Genomic DNA, 20,977 nt, shown 5'->3' with positions numbered 1-20,977 from the left:
ACTTACCTAAACGAATTACATGCGCGTGCACGTATCCTATATTATTTTCTTTTTGAATTAATTTAATAATTTGAAAAACTATAATTTTAAAGTACATACTTGTATTTGTAAGTTAATTATTTCAATATAAACATATAAAATGAAAATATATCAAAATTTTTAAAAAATATTTCTTTTACTAAATTATTATTAGGTTTTCTAAAGTTCATTTAAAAATTAAATTAACTTAATTAAAAATAAATGTACTCTATTAAGAGGCTACATCAGCGCGTCAATATTTTTTTTTCGATAGTTCTCCGAACTTTCAACAGTGCTGCAACAGTGTGTCGGCAGTACTACAGTGTCAGAGACACTATACACTATACACTATACTATCAGAAACAAAGGCACAGTAATGTGATACAATAATTAATTATACTCATAGGCGCGCTAAATGTTGCCATGTCAGTCAAGTTCGATTTCTTGTTATAGATAATCGTTTTTTAGTAATTCCATTGTGACACAAAATCTAGACATGGGATAAAAAAGTTTATTTGAAGAAACTGTATTTTTTTGTTCTTCTTAAAGCGGCACAGACTCCTTTTTTATATTTAATTTAATTTTAGAGTAGTTTCTATATACTAACATGTTTCTTAAATTGGGCTCTGTACCACAATTCTTTACTATATTGCGAATATGTGTGCCAGATATGTCGACAGAATGTTCAAAATTAAAGTTGCAATCTTGGAACGCGTTTTTCGCGTGCTGATGTTGCCTCCTAAGTTATAAAGGATTAAATGAGTATGAAGTACTAAAATGATAAAAGGCGCAATGAAAAATCGTTCATTGTATATCGAACTGGATCGTCACTCTTTACATTTAATTAATTAATCTAAATTATTCAAAGTTAATTTTCGTCTTCGTCTGATGTAAAATTTGTGTCTGAATCAACTTAATTTATAATAGAACCAACTGTAAAATCATAATTTTGGGTCTCTTGGCAGCTACCGTCTAAACTATTATCAATAAAAGTGATCTGTTTGTTATAAAATAATTGTGTAAATATTTTCAATGAGTGCAAACAGTGAAACAAATAATAATAATTCTTGTTTTAGTTGTGAAAAACATTTAGAATGTGATAACGAAAAAATTGTAATTGTCAAACGTGGAATTGAAACACTAAAAAGTGTAAGTTTGGAAAGAAAAGATGATAGACACAAAATGCTTTTTAGTCCAGAAAGCCACTGCGCATCCGCTAGGAAAAATATTCTAATTCGGATTTTTTGCACAATCTTACTCAAAAAGGACCCCTTTTAACAAATTTGCATGTTGCCAGGACCAAAAGTTGGTCAAAAATTTTTTAAACGTTTTTTTTTTGTCTTTTTCCTAAAATTATTTTTTTTGCATGGGACAAATTTTTTTAAGGTTTTTCTAATCATTCCAAACAAAAAAGGTCTTTAGTGACTTTTCTCTAAAGAGAAATATCTCTTATTTGACATAAATGCGATTAAAAATTGAAAAATTGCGAAATCGGCCATGTTTAACCCTCAAAAACTATGTGAAAAACTGAAAATTTGAATGTTGCCTATGTACGTAGATATTCTTTAAACATCGATTGATAAAATCCCGAAGAGTTTTTTGCAATACAATATTCAAAACTCCTTTGTTTTTTCATTGCTAATCAAGCGTGCGCGACACTATTTTCCACCGACAGTATGGTGCAAATGAAAGGAATAAATTCGTTATTTCGTAAACCGGCGACTTTAAGGAAAAATCCCGAAACGAGTCGATTTTTATTTTTAAGTTATGATATTGTGGCATATATGATATACTAGTGACGTCATCCGTCTGGGCGTGATGACGTAATCAATGATATTTTTAAATGGTAATAGGGGTCGTATGCTAGCTCATTTGAAAGGCTCTTCAATTCTCTATTCAGTAATATAAACATTTACATAATTATTTATACAGGGTGTCCAAAAATTTTTTATTAAATTAAATTATTTGACAAAAAAAGAAGTAGAAGGACACCCTGTATAAATAATTATGTAAATGTTTACATTACTGAATAGAGAATTGAAGAACCTTTCAAATTAGCTACCACACGACCCCTATTCTCATTTAAAAAATCATCGATTACGTCATCACGCCCAGACGGATGACGTCACTAGTATACCATATATGCCGCAATATCATAACTTAAAAATAAAAATCGACCTGTTTCGGGATTTTGCCTTAAAGTCGCCGATTTACGAAATAACGAATTTATTCCTTTCATTTGCACCATACTCTCGGTGGAAAATAGTGTCGCGCACGCTTGATTAGCAATGAAAAAACAAAGGAGTTTTGAATATTGTATTGCAAAAAACTCTTCGGGATTTCATCAATCGATGTTTAAAGAATATCTACTTATCTTGGCAACATTCAAATTTTCAGTTTTTCACATAGTTCTTGAGGGTTAAAAATGGCCGATTTCGCAATTTTTAATCGCTTATATGTCAAAAACTATCATTTTTAGAGAAAAGTCTCTAAAGATCTTTTCTGTTTGAAATGATCCAAAAAACCTAAAAAAACTTTTTTCCATGCAAAAAAAATAGTTTTAAGAAAAAAACAAAAAAAAAAACGTTTAAAAATTTTTTGACCACCTTTTGGTCCTGGCAACATGCAAATTTGTTAAAAGGAGTCCTTTCTGAGTAAGATTGTGCAAAAAATCCGAATTAGAATATTTTTCCTAGCGGATGCGCAGCGGCTTTCTGGACTATTTGGACTGTGATGAAATTAGAATGTAGACAAAAATATGTATTAAAAAAGGAGAAACGTTTTCATGCTGCATGCGGAAGTTGTCAAACTGGTAATTGTACAAATCATAAAAAGGAAGACGTTATAGTTTCTAATGATTAAGATGAAAATTTTTTGCTCAATTAGAAATCTAATGAAATCAATTAATTTGAGGTCATCTGATTGAATACAACCAATAAAACCAACATTATACTGAAAGCATGGGCTGTTTTCACTCAATCATGTAGCTATGGATACCTACATTTCGTTTCATTTCGATTTTGATATTTCAAATATTCAATATTTCAAAATGTCACAATTTGGTTGTAATACTGATGAGAATATTAATGAAATTATCGAATCAAATATACCAAAGAATACTGTTTACAGTAAAAAATTTGTATGGAAAGCGTTTATGGACTTTTGCAATGATAGAAAATATGAATTAGATGGAAATCGGAGGGTGGAAGAATTGGCGTCGATTTTAAAGGATTGGGCTGTGAACATGAGAAGAAAAGATGGTACAGAGTTTAAAGAAGCTACTGTCAAAACCATGTCGAACCTAACAAGTAAGCTTTTACAAGAAAAGTATTATAAGGAAATGAAAGTTATTATTGACCCATTCAAAAGCGTTGTATTTGAACAAGCGCGAGCTGCCCGCGATTCTATACGACGAAAACTACAATCGGATCCCTGTAAAAGGAAACAAAGTTCAGAGGCATTGAGTGCAGTAGAAATAACAAAAATGATAAATTTGTGGAACGAAGATACCCCTGAAGGGCTACAACGGAAATTATATCACATAACCGCCGTAGAATTAGCTTGGCGAGGTGGGGAAGCTGCTGCTTGTTTGATTGACTTTTTTCGTATTGAAACAAATAACGATGGTTCTGTAACAAATCGAGTACAATATAACCCTGTATTCAGCAAGATTTGCCAAGGTGGTTCAAGAAGGTGTACTGACAGCAAATTTTTAATAGAAAACAACGACAGTAACGTATGTCCTGTCAGATTATTTAAAAAATTGTTATCAAAAAGGGGCCCAAATATTAAAAGGCATAGATTATTCCTAAGAACAAATCGTTAATGGAAAACCGAAAATGATCATTGGTATGATATTATGCCCATTGGAAAAAATATTCAAAATTGGACAAAAACGTCTGCCGAAGCGATTGGCTTGAAAACCAAGGAAAAAAAATTACTAATCACTCCAATAGATCGACCGCGGTCAGTTGGTTGGCCAAAAGTGGTGTTCAAGAGCAAGAGCTTATAAAAATTACGGGGCATAACAATCCCAACTCAATAAAACCGTACTTTAACATTGACGAAGAACATCATAATAAAATTATTAACAGCATGCGTAGTGGAAATACATCTTCATCAGTTATGGAAACTAACATGTCAGGATCTTCATTAAATTCTTCTAATTGTTCCTTTGTTAATTGCACATTTAAATAAATTGTTTCTGCTCTGTATTTTTTTTTCATAACCAGCAAAAAATTTTCTATCCGAATAACCCTCGAACATTGATAAATGCTCAAAAATTTTTTAACAACTTTCTCAAGCTTGTTGCTTACAGGCAACAGACCTCCGCCTACGGCGTCGGTCTGTTTCCAAGCAACAAGCTTTCGAAATCTGTTATAAAATTTTTTCGAACAATTATCAATGTCCTTGGGTTATTACTACTGATAATAAGTTATAAATTCAAAAACTTTGACAGCCGAAAACGATAACAAAACATTGCAGCGTGAACATTGCTCCAATTTTTTAGGCTATGTTCGTCTACTGTGTTTAGGAAGCGCGCCGTTTTCTCTTTTAAGGAACTCTTTCACCTGTGTTTACGTGCCCCATATATTTTTACATTTGCAATAGGCCTGTTGTATATAAATGTAATATGTTATTCAAGCCTTTTTTAATATGTTCCCATATTTTCATTTAAAAAAAGGCTTTCAGAAAAGAATGGCATCGATTTTATTAAAACATGACATTTTTTTGTAGTTGTTTTTAATACGTGAGCCTTATTTAAAAAGTGTTCTATGCATAAGAAAAATAGATACCGCTTTCGAAAGAGTACATTTCCAAGTACCTACAAGAATATTTTTAGTTTTTTATGAATTTTCAACAAAGATATTATTGATTGAAATCTTGAAAATTGACTTAAAATAAAAATCAAAAAAATATCCATTTTTTAACGCCATATAAATTTTTATCCTTTAAGGTAACGTTGTGCAATTTTACATCCAAATGTTAATTAGCCATCTTAAAATGTAAATCTAAAAGGAATTTTAATTTAAATGATTATGTAAATTTTGTAAAAACTTGTATTAGTATATTTTAAAACATATTTTTCTAAATTAAATAATTTCTAGTTCACAATGAAAATATATTCACGTTAAAACTGATATTTTTCTAAAGGTATTGTGTTTTTTTCGTACATTTTAATGTTTGATAAATGCCCCAAATTATCGATTTAAAAGTTAGTTAGTTTTAAAATGTGACATTTTTGTTGCGCGCGCAATTCAAATAAGCTCCCCTGTTAAGTACTTTAAAAAGGGCTATAGGTTAGAAACGAATCAAGATGCAAACAAAGTTTTTAGTCAAAATGTTAGGATAAAAGTACCTTGATGATTTTTAAATACAATTTTTTGTTATTATTGCCTTATTTTCCGAAATACAGCACTTTTAATGAAAAACCAACCCTTATTTCCCTATTTTTGTAAAATGGAGGGGGTGTAGAATTGTAAACTTTTTTTTTATAAAATAATAGACAATTTCAACTACCTGTTCCCAATTTTTCATCCTTCCTTAATTTTTTTTTGAGGTTAGATTGTTCTTTGATCGGGCTAATAGTTTCTGAGGGTTAAAAATGACAGGTTTCGTAATTTTTAAATTTTTAATCGCTTATATGTCAAAAAATATCAACTTTAGAAAAAAGTCACCAAAGACCTTTTCTGTTTGAAATTATCCAAAAAACCTAAAAAAACTTTGTTCAATGCAAAAAAAATGATTGTAGGAAAAAAACAAAAAAAAAAACGTTTAAAAAAATTTTGACCCACTTTTGGAACTGGCAACATGAAAATTTGTTAAAAGGGGTCCTTTTGAGTAAGATGGTGCAAAAAATCCGAATCGGAATATTTTTCCTAGCGGATGCGCAGTGGCCTTCTGGACTAATTAGATTTCTTATAGAAAAAGATAGCAAATACAAAATAAGTGATTGATGTGATCGTTCATGGGTATTCTCTCATTTTTCCGAATGTATCTCTCATCTGGACCTCATGAATTTCGTGACTTCAGTGACTCCGTGATTTCAGCAATAAAGTGGACTCACATGGAAAATGTTCGTTATGGTATTCTTTTTAACAGATACCGCCTGGACTATAGCTACATTTTTGTGTAGAACAAAGACTAAACTATTACGTAGAACGATAGAAAATTTAAAAACAAAAACTTCCTTTAGTAATTTACCGTAAAAAATGGGGTGACCTTGGATCCTTGAATAATCATCATCTCTTACATTATTTAATCACCCTACTATGCGTTTATATAAGCGAGGATACTATGAGATAGACAGTGATATTTTCATACCAGTAAAAGATGATACCAAAAGATATACTTGACCTTCTAGAAGAGTCTTTGGGTGAAAAGATAGAAAATTTTAAAATTCAGGAACATGAAGGCAACCAAAAAGGCCAGGGACATTTAGGTGAAATCGTATTCCTCTCCTTGAAAAACAAGAACACCGGCGAAGATCATCATTTAGTGGTTAAACAATGTCTCACAGGTTCTGAAGAGACTAGAAAACTTATGTCCATGTGTTTTAAGAACGAAGTGCATTTTTATAAAAAAGTGATTCCAGCTTTACAAGCGTTCCAGAAGTCCTATCCTAAAGTTGAAATTTTTAACAATCTACCAAAATGTTATGCAACGAGCTCAAAAGAAGGAAAGGAAAAATTTGTCATGGAAAATTTAAATCTAAAAGGTTATAAAGTGCATCCTAAGAAAATACCCCTAAACAGTAAAATGTACGAAACTATTTTTAAAACGTATGGAAAGTTTCATGGAATTTCCTACGCTTTTAAACATTACCATCCTGAAGAGTTTACCGAATTAGGCAAAGGGTATAATCAGAATATGAAAATGTTTTTTGATCAAGGTATGTATTTTTTATTCTCTAATTTGCCATCGTTTACTTATTAATATGTTTAACTACTTCTGGCATGTTGGGCATGTCTCATTTTAACTGAGGCCAGGGCTTTAGATTTTTTCATAGAGAAATACCCACTAAATCATACTATGTTTTTTTCGTCATGTATATTTTATAACATACAAAACATTAAAGAAATAAGATTTAAAAAATATAACCAAACTGTATCCTTAGTAGATGGAAGAGAAAAATGTAATGTGTACCTAATAGTAATGTTGTGATGACCAAGAAAGTGATGAAAAAGTAAAAAAAAACAAACAAGTATAACTTATAGAAGAATTTTATAACTTTTGCAGTGTTCAGTTGAGAAACAATATAGGAAAATTATAAGCACTTGTTTTCTAAATAGTAAATTTTAAAGAATCGTTTGGATTGACATAAAATTTAGCATAAGCGTAGCTAACATGCCAAAGAAAAAAAAGTGATATTTTATACAGTTTTTTTACTAAGTCAATACTTTTCGAGTTACTTGCGAGTGAATATGTTCATTTTTCAACAAAACAAACACGTTTTTAGCCAATTTTTCACAAATAATTAAAAAAGTAAGTATCTTATCGAAAAAACGTCCTTAGCAAAAATATAACCTGTAAAGATTTGACAAAAAAATGGAGTAGGTATGCATGAAGTCTCTAGACAGTACAGTCTCTAACCTAGTACAAGCAGAGTTATAGCTAAGAAAAAATGGTTCATATTTGCCAAATTCCAAATAGAATATTTCAACGTGAAACAACCAAAAAATGAAGCATTTTTTGGAGAACTCATTACAACTTTTTAAAGAGTTTAAATAGCTTTATTTCTGTTTTTACAAAAAAAAGATTCTAGAATCAAATGTAAGCAAGTTACGCTCAAAATACAGTTTGTCCCTTTTGTTTTGGCAAATAAAAATCGCGAATATCACCCCTTAATTAGAAACTTCAATGAAATTAATCATTACCGCTTCACAAGTTGCTTTGTTTATATGATCTGTAAGTTTCATCGATTCAACGTGCTTACTTTAAAAAAAAATTGGTTTTACAGTAAAATTTTTAAAATTTTTAAAAGTGCTTTTTTTCAAAATAGCTTAAAAATTATCAGAGGTACAAAAGATCTCAAACAATAAAAAAAGTCGGCTTTGCTTTTCTGAATACCTTGTATTTTTTGTTTTTCTGTAAGACAAAGATTGGTTAAGATTTGGTGTTTCTAAATTTCCGTACACTCGTGATTAGTGACTCGTTTAACCCCTTTCAACTACAGTCCTTTCAAAAATAAGAACTTTGACCCGATGAAACTTACAGATCATATAAACAATACATATTCCAGTAGCGCAACTTGTGAAGTTCATTTAAGATATTAATTAGAGAGTGATTTTCGAGATTTTTTACCAAAAAAAAGGGACCAACATTATTTTGAACGTGACTTTTTTACTTTTTAATGCTAGATTTTTTTTATAGAGCAAAAATAAAGCTTTTTTAAACACTAAAAAAGTTGTAATGAGTTTTCCCCAAAAAGTAATTCATATTTTGGTTATTTCACGTTGAAGTATTCGATTTGAAATTTGAAGAATATGAACCTATTTTTCATCAGCTATAACTCTGCTTTTACTAGGTCTAAGTATCTAATACATACACTATTTTTTTCACTTTTTTACAGGCAATGTATATTTTAGCTAAGAATATTTTTTCGACAAAATACTTACGTTTTGAGTTTTTTAGCACAAAACCATCTAAAAACCTGGTTATTTTGTTGAAAAATTAACATTCACAATATGTAAATAACTCAAAAAGTATTGCCTAGCTGAAAAAATTTTATAAAACAATAGTTGCTTAGAATTAGTCAATTTATCAGTTTATCGAATTGCGGACATATTTTGAACGTATATTTTTCACCCTTGAGAAGGGCTGAAACTCACCCTCATGGCAATAGCACACACTGGTACAATATCACTTTTTTTTCTTTGACTTATTAGCTATGTGTCTGACAAATTTCATGTCAATCCAAGCGGTTCTTTTAAATTTAGAGGTTTTGCAATATTTTACGTTAAAGAACGTACTAAAAATAGGAAAAACCTCAACATCATCCAACCAATTCACGTCCACTGCTGGACATAGGTCTTCCCCAATTGTTTCCACACTTCACGGTTTTTGTTGATTGTGCCAGTTTTTTGCTATTAATCACCTTTTTTGGTACGTGGGATCCAGGCCTAGTAAAATATGCTCAAAATTTCAAATCGATGCGATCCGTCAAATAGTTTAAAAGTTCTCACATTCTTGTTTATATCAGTGTTTGTATTTCTTTATGGTTTTCTTCTTCCGTATTATTTTCTTTGCTACTATACATATTTTATCTTTCATTTCATTTCATCTTTCGTTTATGCCTGTTAACTTACTCGTCAAGTAGTTTATATTACCACTCATCTGTTGTTCATACTTCTTAATTCGGGTTGATTTAGTACATCGAGATCTCATTTATCAGTGCTTATATTAGCTTGATATATTTTTGTCCAGTTAAGCTGGCTCGTTTTAGACCAGGGCGCATCAAATCTGTAAAAATATTAGTACATTTGGACGTTGAGAGGTGACTCAAATTTTTTTGCAGAAATTGCTTGAAAATAACTCAAATAATAATATTTGACTTATCCTCCCTCTCAAAAAGGTCCGGAACATTGTTTAAGTAATCAAAATGTCAAAAAATGAAGGAAAAATTCGATTTTTTTCTTAGTTTTTTTATTATAACTTTAAAAGTATTCATTTGCGAGAAAAGTTGTACTAACATAAAAGTTGCGTAATTAAATTTTTTACAATATAGAATTAGTTAAATATTTAAAAATAGTCACCCTTGTTGCAAAATAGCAATAATTGCGAAAAAATCATACAAAAACAAGTATTCGCATTTTACGTTTTTCAACCATTTATGCTACACTTAGGACCTTCATATTTCACCCAGTAAAACTTTATGATACAGTAATACAATACTGTCAATTTCATTAAGATCGGTTCAATAGATTATGCAAAATAAATTTTGCAATCCAGCTTTCGCAAAAAAAATTCATTTTTTCAAAATGTTACAGGACTGAAAATAAAGCAGATAGCAAGTTGAATTTTTTTTGCTTATAGAAGTGTACTGTACCTTTGATTTTCAATTTTCAAAACTAAAATAGATTATTGACCACGGCGTCAGGAATTTTTTTAAATAAACAATAATTATTGGTGCTACACGCAGGACAGCGGATAGTTTGCTCTGATTGGGCATTCCAATAACCTTTTATAATGATTGATACATTTTAATTTTTATACATTTCGATATAAATAAATAAATTTGTTTATTGCAAAATAAAAAACTCTATCCTTTGAAATAACACTTTTTTAGCAAAAACTTTCTTTGTTCATATATTTTAACTTAGAGAATAAATGTTTAATATTTTTAAACATATGCAATTGTTTAAACAATATTTCACAAACAATAATAACATTAGTTTGATTTTTGTGGAATTTAAATATTAAAATACAACAAAATGTAGAGTAAGAAAATAATATATTAGATAAAGATTGGAAGAAATTTTGGTGGAAATCAACTTGTGTGAATCAAACACCGCTGTCCTGCGCGTAGGACCAAAAATTAATGTTTATTTAAAAAATTTCCTGACGCCGTGGTAATTAATCGTTTTTAATTTTGCAAATTATAAATGAAAGGTACAGTACACTTCTATAAGCAAAAAAAAATTCAACTTGCTATCTGCTTTATTTTCAGTCCTGCAACATTTAAAAAAAAATGAATTTTTTTGCGAAAGCTGGATTGCAAAATTTATTTTTCAAAATCTATTAAACCGATCGTAATTAAATTTACAGTGTTGTTTTACTATATCATAAATTTTTTTTGGGTAAAATATGAAGGTCCAAAGTGTAGCATAAATGATTGAAAAATGTAAAACGCGAATAATTGTTTGTGTAAGGTTTTTTTCTCAATTATTGCTATTTTGCAACAAGGGTAACTATTTATTAAATTTCTAACCAATTATATATTGTAGTAAATTTAAATACGCAACTTTTATATCAGTACAACTTTTCTCAGAAATGACAGTTTTAAAGTTATAATCAAAAAACCAATAATAAAATCGAATTTTTTCTTCATATTTTGACATTTTGATTATTTTCAATTTTCCGGACCATTTTGAGTGGGAGGATAACTCAAATATTATTATTTGAGTTATTTTCAAGCAATTTCTGCAAAAAAATTTGAGTCACCTCTCAACGTCCATCTCAAAACAGATGCGCTCTGGACTATTTGGTTATTACCAGAAAGTGATCTGTATCAGCGTTTGCGCCTCTATAAGATCGTTTACGTATCTTAAGGGAACAAAAATATGTATTTTAATTAAAACTCAAAAACAGTAACATGTTTGTATGTGAGATAATGGGACCTATGTAGGAAGAGATACACGTGTGTCTAGAGTACGCTATATTTAGTATACATTTAATATTATAATGTAATAATTATGTATTATGTGTTCAGGACGGATACATTCATTTAATGGGATAAAGAGATCAAAACATGTGCAATAATTTTCCAGCATCTATTATTAGTAAAAATATTTTACATAAATATTGTATTTTATTTTTTAGGGATTATGCAACAAGCGATTGGCAGTTGTTGCAACAAAATAAAAGAATTTTTAGAAGAGGAAGATGAAATAAAAATTCTCGATAGTTTTAAAAAATATTGTGATAACGGTAGTCAAATGTTTCTTGATGCACTTGACTACAAAAGTCCATATTCAGTTTCTGTCCACGGTGACTCTTGGAGTAATAATATGATGTTCAAATACAATGTAAGTAAATTATTATCCAGAGTGAATCAAAAGTCTGGAAACACCTTATAGACGGAGGGGCAGCGCTGAAAAATCTCTTTAAATTTACTAAAGCAAAATTGTTCACAGTTGATTACTGTGATTGTGTAGAGAAACATACTGCGGTCGGTCAAGCGAAACGTAGAACAGGGGTTACTGAGAGGGTATCAAAGTTGCTTTCCTACGAAGGTAATTAAATCCATTTACTAGGGCTGAAAATCAGTACACATATTCTAAATTGAATATAAATAAAAGTTATTATAGTCGGTCAGCTGTATGACGGGACAGAGCCGGTGGATCGGCCCCAATGAATGTACAGGGTTATTCACTATAATTTGACCCCCTTGTAAACTGCTTTATTTACAGAATTAAAAAAAAAATGTAAAATACAAAAGTTATACGCTTTTTTAATTATCACTTTTTGACATATATATCGTACTAGTGACGTCATCCATCTAGGTCTGATGACGGAATCGACTATTTTTTAAAATGAGAATAGGGGTCGTATGCTAACTTATTTGAAAGGTTATTCAATCTCAATGCAGTAATATAAACATTAAGATCATTATTTATACAGAGTGTAGAAAAAAATTTAGATTTATTAATTAAACAATTAATTTAATTAAAAAAACTTTTTTGGACACCCTGTATAATAATTAATATTAATCATGTTAATGTTTATATTATTGAATAGGGAATTAAATAACCTTTCAAATGAGCTAGAACCGACCCCTACTCCCATTTAAAAAATAGTCGATTACGTTATCACGTCCAAATGGTTGACGTCACTAGTACGATAGATATGTCAAAAAATCATAATTTAAAAATCGAATAACGTTTGTATTTAACATTTTTTTCTAATTCTGTATATAAAGCAGTTTACAAGGGGGTTAATATATAGTGAATAACCCTGTACATTCATTGGGGCCGACCGACCGGCTCTGTCCCGTCATACAGCTGACCGACTATAATAATTTTTATTTATTATATTTAATTTAGAATGTGTGTACTGATTTTCAGCCATAGTAAATAGATTTAATTACCTTCGTAGGAAAGCAACTTTGATACCCTCTCATTAACCCCTATTCTACCGCAGTATGTTTCTCTACACAATCACAGTAATCAACTGTGAAAAATCTAGCTTTGGTAAATTCAAAGAGATATTTCAGCGCTGCCTCTTGGACTTCTTCTTCTTCTTAACTCAGGCGAGACTCGTTAGTCTCTGGCACTTGGTCATAAGACCTTTGTACCAAACCCTGTTCTTTAATAAGTCCTGTGGTGCCTCTTGGACTATTATTATTCTTTTAAGTGGATGGTCCAAATTGTACAAAACCCATTACCCGATACTAATGTTATAAAATATACAGATTTGAAATTTGATACATCAATGCTGCCAGAACCAATGTTCTGATGTCATTAGTTAATTTGATTTTTAAATTTAACACCATGTATATTGTACCTTTGTTGAAATCTCAGTATCTGAATGTAGTCAGGCACATCTTTAAAAGATAAAACAAGGGCCTGGAAAGGCTTAATTGCCTTATAGTCCAGACTAATAAGGATTTTCCCGAGACACTCAAAGATCCAGGTAGCTGACTACTTTTTTAGTTATTGTAGACCTATAGGAAGGAAACTTACCTGTTTCCTGCCTAGAATTCGCGTCCGTTTTTTAATTATTAACAATTTAGTGCAAAATCGCGATTTTTTCGATATTTAGCACTCCATTCAAAAGCTAAATAGTTGACATAAAATTACAAAATTCAGTGTTTTAGAACACTGAAAAATCTTCAAAATGCCGATTTTTGAAAGTTAAAAAAATAATTTGTTGCTAAGCAAACTGCAAAATAAGTGAAAATTGTTATTTGTTAATAACTTTTACTAAAATGACCTTAGAACTTTAGTGTTTCACCCAAAGTTGGGTATTGGCGTACTTACGTTTAAAATTTGAGACCGATCCATTAATTAGTTTAACAGTTATTCTATTTGTTTATCCCAGAGACCTTTATTTTGCAATAAGATAAGACAGAAAATAATGAAGATAGGGAAATTCTCAGTATGCCAAATGAAAGTAGAAAAGCGATAGTATCAAAATGTATTAAAAAAAATATAAAAAAATAATTAATGTAGTCAAAAATCCTAATGCCAAATTTTTTAAATTTTGTAGTTTATAAACATTTAGAATAACTTTAAAAATGTTGTCCGTAGAAACAATCTTTTTATATATCCGAAAAGATAGTATTTTAAGGCAGATGGAACACGACATTTTCAATATATCGTCAGTTTTTTTCGGCTCTTCAGACGAGACTATCAAGGTTGAAATCCAACACACAAATTCAACTGAGATTAAGTTGGGATTAGAAAGACTCTTTTCAAATATCGGTGAAATTTCAAATCAAATGAGAAGTCTTACTAAAAATCTATCTACTATACCAACTAAAAAAGAGATATTGAAGAAAAATATATCTTGTGTCACCGCAAGTACCCAAACTGAAGAGTCCCGATATTTAGAACCAAGTCCAGAGCAAAAGCTAAAAAGTACAGAAGATAAATGTCACTTTGTAGTTATTCGTAATTTGACCCCCCCAACGTACACCCCTATACAAGTGGTTCACTATATTAAAGAGAAGCTAGGCATTAAGAAATATATTAGATGGTACGCACTCCTTAAAGATGCCGACACAACAACTGGCTCTTCGTTCAAAATAGGTATAAAATCTAAAACATCTATTAACTTATTATTTAATAAGGAAATTTGGCCACCTGGTGTTAACATTAAATGGTCTATCGAATCTTCCTATTCTGACCCAACGCTTTTATATCAGTCACATAAGAATCCGAAGAATCTCAGAAGCCTTGTCATCTTGGAAAATCCAATTACCAATTCTCGCAAGAACAAAGATGAAGTAGAAAACACAAACATACGTACAGACAAGCAAGTCATCGAAGTTTGTAAATCTAAGAATCCGTTCCATTCGCCAATAAATTTCGTTAAGAAGGATACTTTAGAACCATCGATAAATCTGGATCCTTTGACCCCACCAAGAGTTCGATTGACCAATAACTCTAATAGTCGATATCTTCTAGCCAGATTAAGGGAACCGGATATCTTAAAAGCCATTAAACTTCATCTTTCTTATCTACAGGACCAACCAGCTTCAGTGTTTTGCGATGGATTTACCAACTCAAGCGTTAAACTCATTTTGGCTTCCGAGGGACTTCCCACTAAGACAGAAGATCTACGACAAATTCTGCTAGACTTCAACAATGCCTATGGAATTTGTCCAGATGAGGTGTAAGCTGATCTTAATGCCTATAGGTCCTTTCTCACTTCTGAAAGAATTATACACCTGCAAAAATTAAGGGAATGTCACCGAAATTACTATTCCGCTGCCTCTTCAAAACGAAATTTTTAAACATCACGCCGTGTTCTGAGGGACTAGAATCCTCAAATTGTTTTAGTGATAACAACTTTAGCATGGTTCTGATTAATATTCGTTCTATAAGATACAAAACTGATTTTGTTTTTGGTTTTTGTTCCTAGAGAAATTAGGATTTCCCCCGGTAGTTGCGGTTACGGAGCACTGGCTTGAAGTCAACGAGCCTTTTTTTGTAGATAAATACACCACAATTGCTAGGTATGATCGTCCAAGCTCAGCTTATGGGGGGGACACTAATTCTGTCTACGAGTAATAATTTTTCTTTGGTAACAAAATATGACTTTCTGTTAAGTGAAGCCTCCTTTGAGTTTTCCTTAGTTTACAATAAGAATCTTAATCTTTATATTATTTGCATTTATAGATCACCTGCCACTTCCGTGGAACTATTTTTTCAGAACCTGCCAAATTTGTTAGATTACCTGCCCCATAAAAGTAGAAAAATTTTATGCGGGGACTTTAACATGGATTATGCTGCTGCTTGTGCTACACAAATATCCTTGGTCAACATATTTGAATCGTATGGTCTAACAATGCACATTGATTCTCCTACAAGGATTACAAAAACTTCATCTACCATAATTGATTATATAGTCTCAGATTTCTCACCTCTTGATGTCCACTCTACAATTATTAATGCTGGACTATCTGATCATGAAGCAGTTTATACGAAGTTTAATATCGCAGGATTTTTTCCACCCGGAACTTTCGTAAATTCCAAAATTTATGCTTAACCTCTGAGTGGCGCTTTCCCGCCATGGACGTGGGTAATAATTTCAGTGAATTCTTAGATAAGCTTATCTGTATCTTCAATAAAGCATTTCCTTTAATTGCAGTAAAGCCAAAACATCTCAAACCCTGGACTACTAAAGATATCCGAATATCTTCCAAGAATATGTGTTCTCTTCTCTATATCAAGAAATTTACTACCAACGTCTCTATCACTGAATATATCACAAAGTACAGGGCAACCTATCTTAAACTTATAAAATCAGCTAAAAAAGTCTACTACCAGAACCGTCTGGGAAGCTCCAAAAGTGTTGCAAAAGAAACTTGGTCCATAATAAACGATCTTCGAAATAAAACCCACACTGCTCAAACATTTTCCCTTCCAGACCCTGAAAATCTAAATGAATACTTCGTTAATGTGAGTAAAAATATTACATCAACTATTTTGCCACCACAAGATTCCATTTCCTATCTCCCTAATTCAAGAAAAGTCTCGAATTCATTCTTTATAAAACCAGTCGATAAATCTGAACTGATCCAAACAATCAATAGTATCAAAAGCAAATCTTCCTGTAGTACTGATGGTCTATCGATAAAAATTTTTTCTAATCTTCCAGAAAATGTGTTAGAAGTCCTCATCTCACTAATTAATGATTCTTTTGAGAAAGGTAAATTTCCAGAGTGCCTGAAGACAGCCATCATTATTCCTCTTCATAAGGGTGGTGATATATCTAATACCTGCAATTATAGATTTATTGCACTACTACCGGTACTCTCCAAAATCATTGAGAGACTCATAAAAGCCCCACTTATGTCATTTCTAGTTGAAAACAACATTTTATCACAAAATCAGTTCGGCTTTTTAAATAATAACTGCACCACTGATGCCATGTTTTCTGTACTACATGAGTTTTATCAAGCACTGAACAATAATCTTCACACTGCCACCGTTTTTTGTGACCACGCCAAAGCTTTTAATTGTGTAAATCACAACATTTTGATAAAAAAAACTAAATTTCTACGGAATTCGAGGTATTTCTTTAGATTGGTTCCAATCTTGCTTGGATGATAGGAAACAACTGGTTAGAGCAAATGATACAGACTCTAGTCTCAAAAACATTGTATGTGGGGTACCTCAAGGTTCAGTATTGGGTCCTCTACTTTTCCTTATCTTTATTAATGACATCGCTAATTTAAAAATCGATGGAAAAATCTTTCTTTTTGCTGATGATACCAGTTTCACTTGGAGCAACTCAAATATTGCAACTCTTCATGCTACTAAAACTTCTGATCTACTTACAATAAAACCTGGTCTGACTCAAATTTACTCTCGTTTAACGTAGATAAAACAGTAGCATTGTATTATAAAAGAGCTCTTCAACCCTTACCTCTTAATAACAGCCAGATCAGTACCGTTGATTCTGTAAAATTTCTTGGTATTTTTTTAGACAGCAACCTTAAATGGTCCCTCCATATCGATTTTATCGGAAGAAACTCTCTTCAGCTTGCTATGCTATAAGATCTGTTTCGAATGAACTCAATTTAGCATCTTCCAAAATAACATATTTTTCTTTGTTCGAGTTACATCTTCGTTATGGTCTTCCTTTTTGGGGTTCTGGTACAGCTGCCCAATTCGATGTTGTTTTCAAATTATGTACAAAAAAGAGCAATAAGATATCTGTTTGGCCTCAGAAGAACAACACATTGCAGAAGTTATTTCAAAGATTACAGAATTTTAACCCTTCCATCTTTTTATATTTTATAAACTGTTTGCTTAATTCGTAAATATCTACATGTCTTTCCTCCAAGACCTAATCATGACTACTTCACGAGAAATTCTACGTTTGACGTCTATTTGCCGACCCCGTCCTCGGAGTTAGTAAAGAAATCGATATTATATTCCGCAAAAAAAATGTACAACCATCTCCCCCTACAACTAAAATCGGCACCATCTTTCCACAAATTCCGTAAACTGACAAAATCCTACCTGTCTGAAAGACCATATTATTCAGTAGAAGATTTTTTTAGTCAATAACTAAGAAATTACAGTACCCTTTGCACAAGTAGTATTTTTATTATTTTTTTATCTATATTTGAGTGTCAAATGCAGCAGCTTAACTTTTTAACTTTTTAACTTTTAAACCTTTTTTATTAATTATTAGGTACACTATGATTTGCAATTTATTTAAATTTTTGCAATTGATTATTATTATTTAAATATATTGACGATTTATGTAATTTTGGTAGATATTTATAAGCTTTGTAGATAATATTGTAAAATTTTCCATGGCAATAAAGCATATTTCTATTATATTCTATTCTATTTAACACGAATTCTCAAATAAAAAAATTTAGGCTGGGTTCATTTGGGACAAAGTTAGCCATATGTTTTTATTAATTCGCAGCTAATTTGTTTATAATAATTAAGGAATCTCATTAATGTCATTTTAAAGAATCGGATTTCTAATTTTTCTTAAAAAATTTGCACAAACATTGCACCTTCACAGCACCCTCTACGATTTTTCAAAAATGTAGTTCAAACGATTACTAGGGGTAACTTACAAATCCACCGAGTTAGAATACCGAAAAAGCAATTTCAAACGAATATAATTTTCTGTATCTCCGGATCAACTCAATGGATTTTGATCTTTCTTTTTTTAGTTTGTATGTAATTTCTACGTACATTAAAAATATGCAATTTGTTTATAAATTTATTAATTAATAAACAGCCTAATTTGTTTAAACAATTCTTGAAAAAATATTTTTTTTACGAAAATCTATTTTTTTAATCATAATATTATTAATAATCGTAGAAAAAGTTAAAGTACACTTTAATAAATAAATTATTTTTATTAGATAATTATTTATTGAAGATAATTTATTTATTAAAGTATACTTTAACTTTTTCTATGATTAATAACGATAGTATGATTAAAATCATGGATTTTTGGAAAAATATTATTTTTTCAAAAATTGTTTAAACAAATTAGACTGTTTATTAATTAATAAATGTCTAGATAAATTGCATATTTGTAATGTACACAAAAATTACATACAAATTAAAAGACGAACGATCAAAATATATTCAGTAAATCCCAAGATATAGAAAACGATAGTAGTTTTAAGTTGCCTTTTTTAGTTTGTGAACTCTTGCATTTGTCGGCTCCCAGCTCCCCTTTCACTTACCACGATTACTCATCAATTGAACTACACTTTTAAAAATTCGTGTAAAATACCAGCTTTTTAATATGTAAAATGATTTTTTCTACGGACACTATTTTTAAAGTTATTCTAAATGTTTATAAACTACAAAATTTCACAAATTTGGCATTAGGATTTTTGACTATATTAGATAGTCTTTTACTTTTTTTTAGTACATTTTGATAGCATCAGTTTTCTACTTTCATTTGGCATAGGCAGGATTACTCTATCTTCATTATTCTTTATGTTATTGGAAAATAAAGGTCTCTGGGATAAAGAATTAGAATAACTCTTAAACTAATTAATAGATCGGTCTCAAATTTTGAGGGTGTGTTAAGTATCCCAATACCCAACTTTGGGTGAAGCACTAAAGGTCTAAGGTGGTTTTAGTAAAAACTATTAACAAATAACGATTTTCACTTATTTTGCAGTTTGCGTATCAACAAATCAACTTTTTAACTTTAAAAAATCATTATTAACAAATTATCAAATATCATATTATCAAATTAACTTCATTTTGAAGGTTTTTTAATGTTCTAAAAAATTAAATTTTGTAATTTTATGTCAACTATACAGCTTTTGAATGGGGTGAAAATATCTAAAAAATCGCGATTTTAGCACTAAATTGTTAATAATTAAAAAACGGACGCGAACTCTAGGCAGGAAACAGAGGTTTTCTTCCTATAGGTCTACAATATCTAAAAAAGTAGTCAGCTACCTGGATTTTTGAGTGTCCCGAACATAGTCTATTTCTAGCTCATTACCCTGAAGTACTAATCAATTGTTTGATTCAACCTGTGTTCTAAAATTGAACATAATAACTAAAAATTGTATGTCTAATCAATCGTTCAAAATGTCCCCTGTTATTAGTTTAACAAGATTCAAAACAATGGTAAAATGCGTCTATTACGTTTCTTTATTTTTCTTTTTGGTTCAGATCGGGTGAACATGGAGGCCATTTATTACTACCTCTTCTACCAATCCATCGTCCGAGAAATTTGCAATCTAAAATTTAGACCATATGAGCGTTTGTTTCGTTATTCCTCTATTATTCCATCAACTACCTTATAGTGAAAATTTCAACTGTTTTTGAGCTGTCCTGCCTAAAGCCTAATATTTATTATCGAAGATTTCGATTTCTGCACGTATCCGTCTCTTTCCCATATTTTAATGGTGTGATTAAGTAGTTTTATGGCACAGTAGTTTGCACTTTGTTGTATATCTCGCTTGTTTCTGTAAACAGGTACATACTAATATACTGATTCTCCTATAGTGTGGCATTTGTCCAACTTCCATAATTGTATTAAATAAACCTGTTATCCAACTTGTTCCTGTCTGTCCTAGCGCTCTCCACACTTCTCCAGGAATATCATCTGGTCCAAGTACTTTTCCTTTCTTTATTTTTTGAAGTGCTTATACCACTTTCTTATTTGTTACTTTGGTGACCATTCCTGTGTTTTTCTCTGTTAACTTAACTGGTCTTCGGTCGAACTCTTCATTTGACTGTTCTAGGTTAATTGTTCGAATGCAACTGCTCGAAATCAATTGCTCGAAAACGAATTGCTCGAAATACAAATTGCTCGAATAAAGTCGAAAATTATTTATTTATCGAAGTATTTATTCACAATAACGCAAAATATATACCTAAATATACAGAAGAAAGATTCTTTTAATATGACAAATTATGTAATATTCCATGTACATAATCACATAAATATAATTTTTTGTTGTTCATAATTATTGTTTATTAAACGCAATAACCTAGCAGAACTTATTTTCATTTTGGAATCCGCGGTGCCAATCTTCTATCAAATTAAGGTAATGAATCCT

At 30.7% G+C, this 20,977-nt stretch overlaps 1 protein-coding gene across 1 annotated transcript in view; it reads left to right on the top strand.

Annotated features, from left to right (window-relative positions):
- The first annotated feature begins 6,313 nt into the window (after positions 1–6,313).
- The window catches only part of LOC114331589 (uncharacterized), a 33,167-nt gene continuing 18,503 nt past the window's right edge, over positions 6,314–20,977 (top strand). The window contains exons 1-2 of the mRNA XM_028281196.2: positions 6,314–6,910; positions 11,560–11,765. Of these exons, the coding sequence (XP_028136997.1) occupies positions 6,352–6,910; positions 11,560–11,765 (765 nt within the window). The 5' untranslated portion in view covers positions 6,314–6,351. The remainder of the gene's footprint in view (positions 6,911–11,559; positions 11,766–20,977) is intronic.

The sequence above is a fragment of the Diabrotica virgifera genome, chromosome 5, assembly GCF_917563875.1.
Source record: "Diabrotica virgifera virgifera chromosome 5, PGI_DIABVI_V3a".
NCBI lineage: Eukaryota > Metazoa > Arthropoda > Insecta > Coleoptera > Chrysomelidae > Diabrotica > Diabrotica virgifera.
The sequence above is the reverse complement of the archived record's forward strand: the minus strand, read 5'-3'. Positions and strand labels throughout refer to the sequence as shown.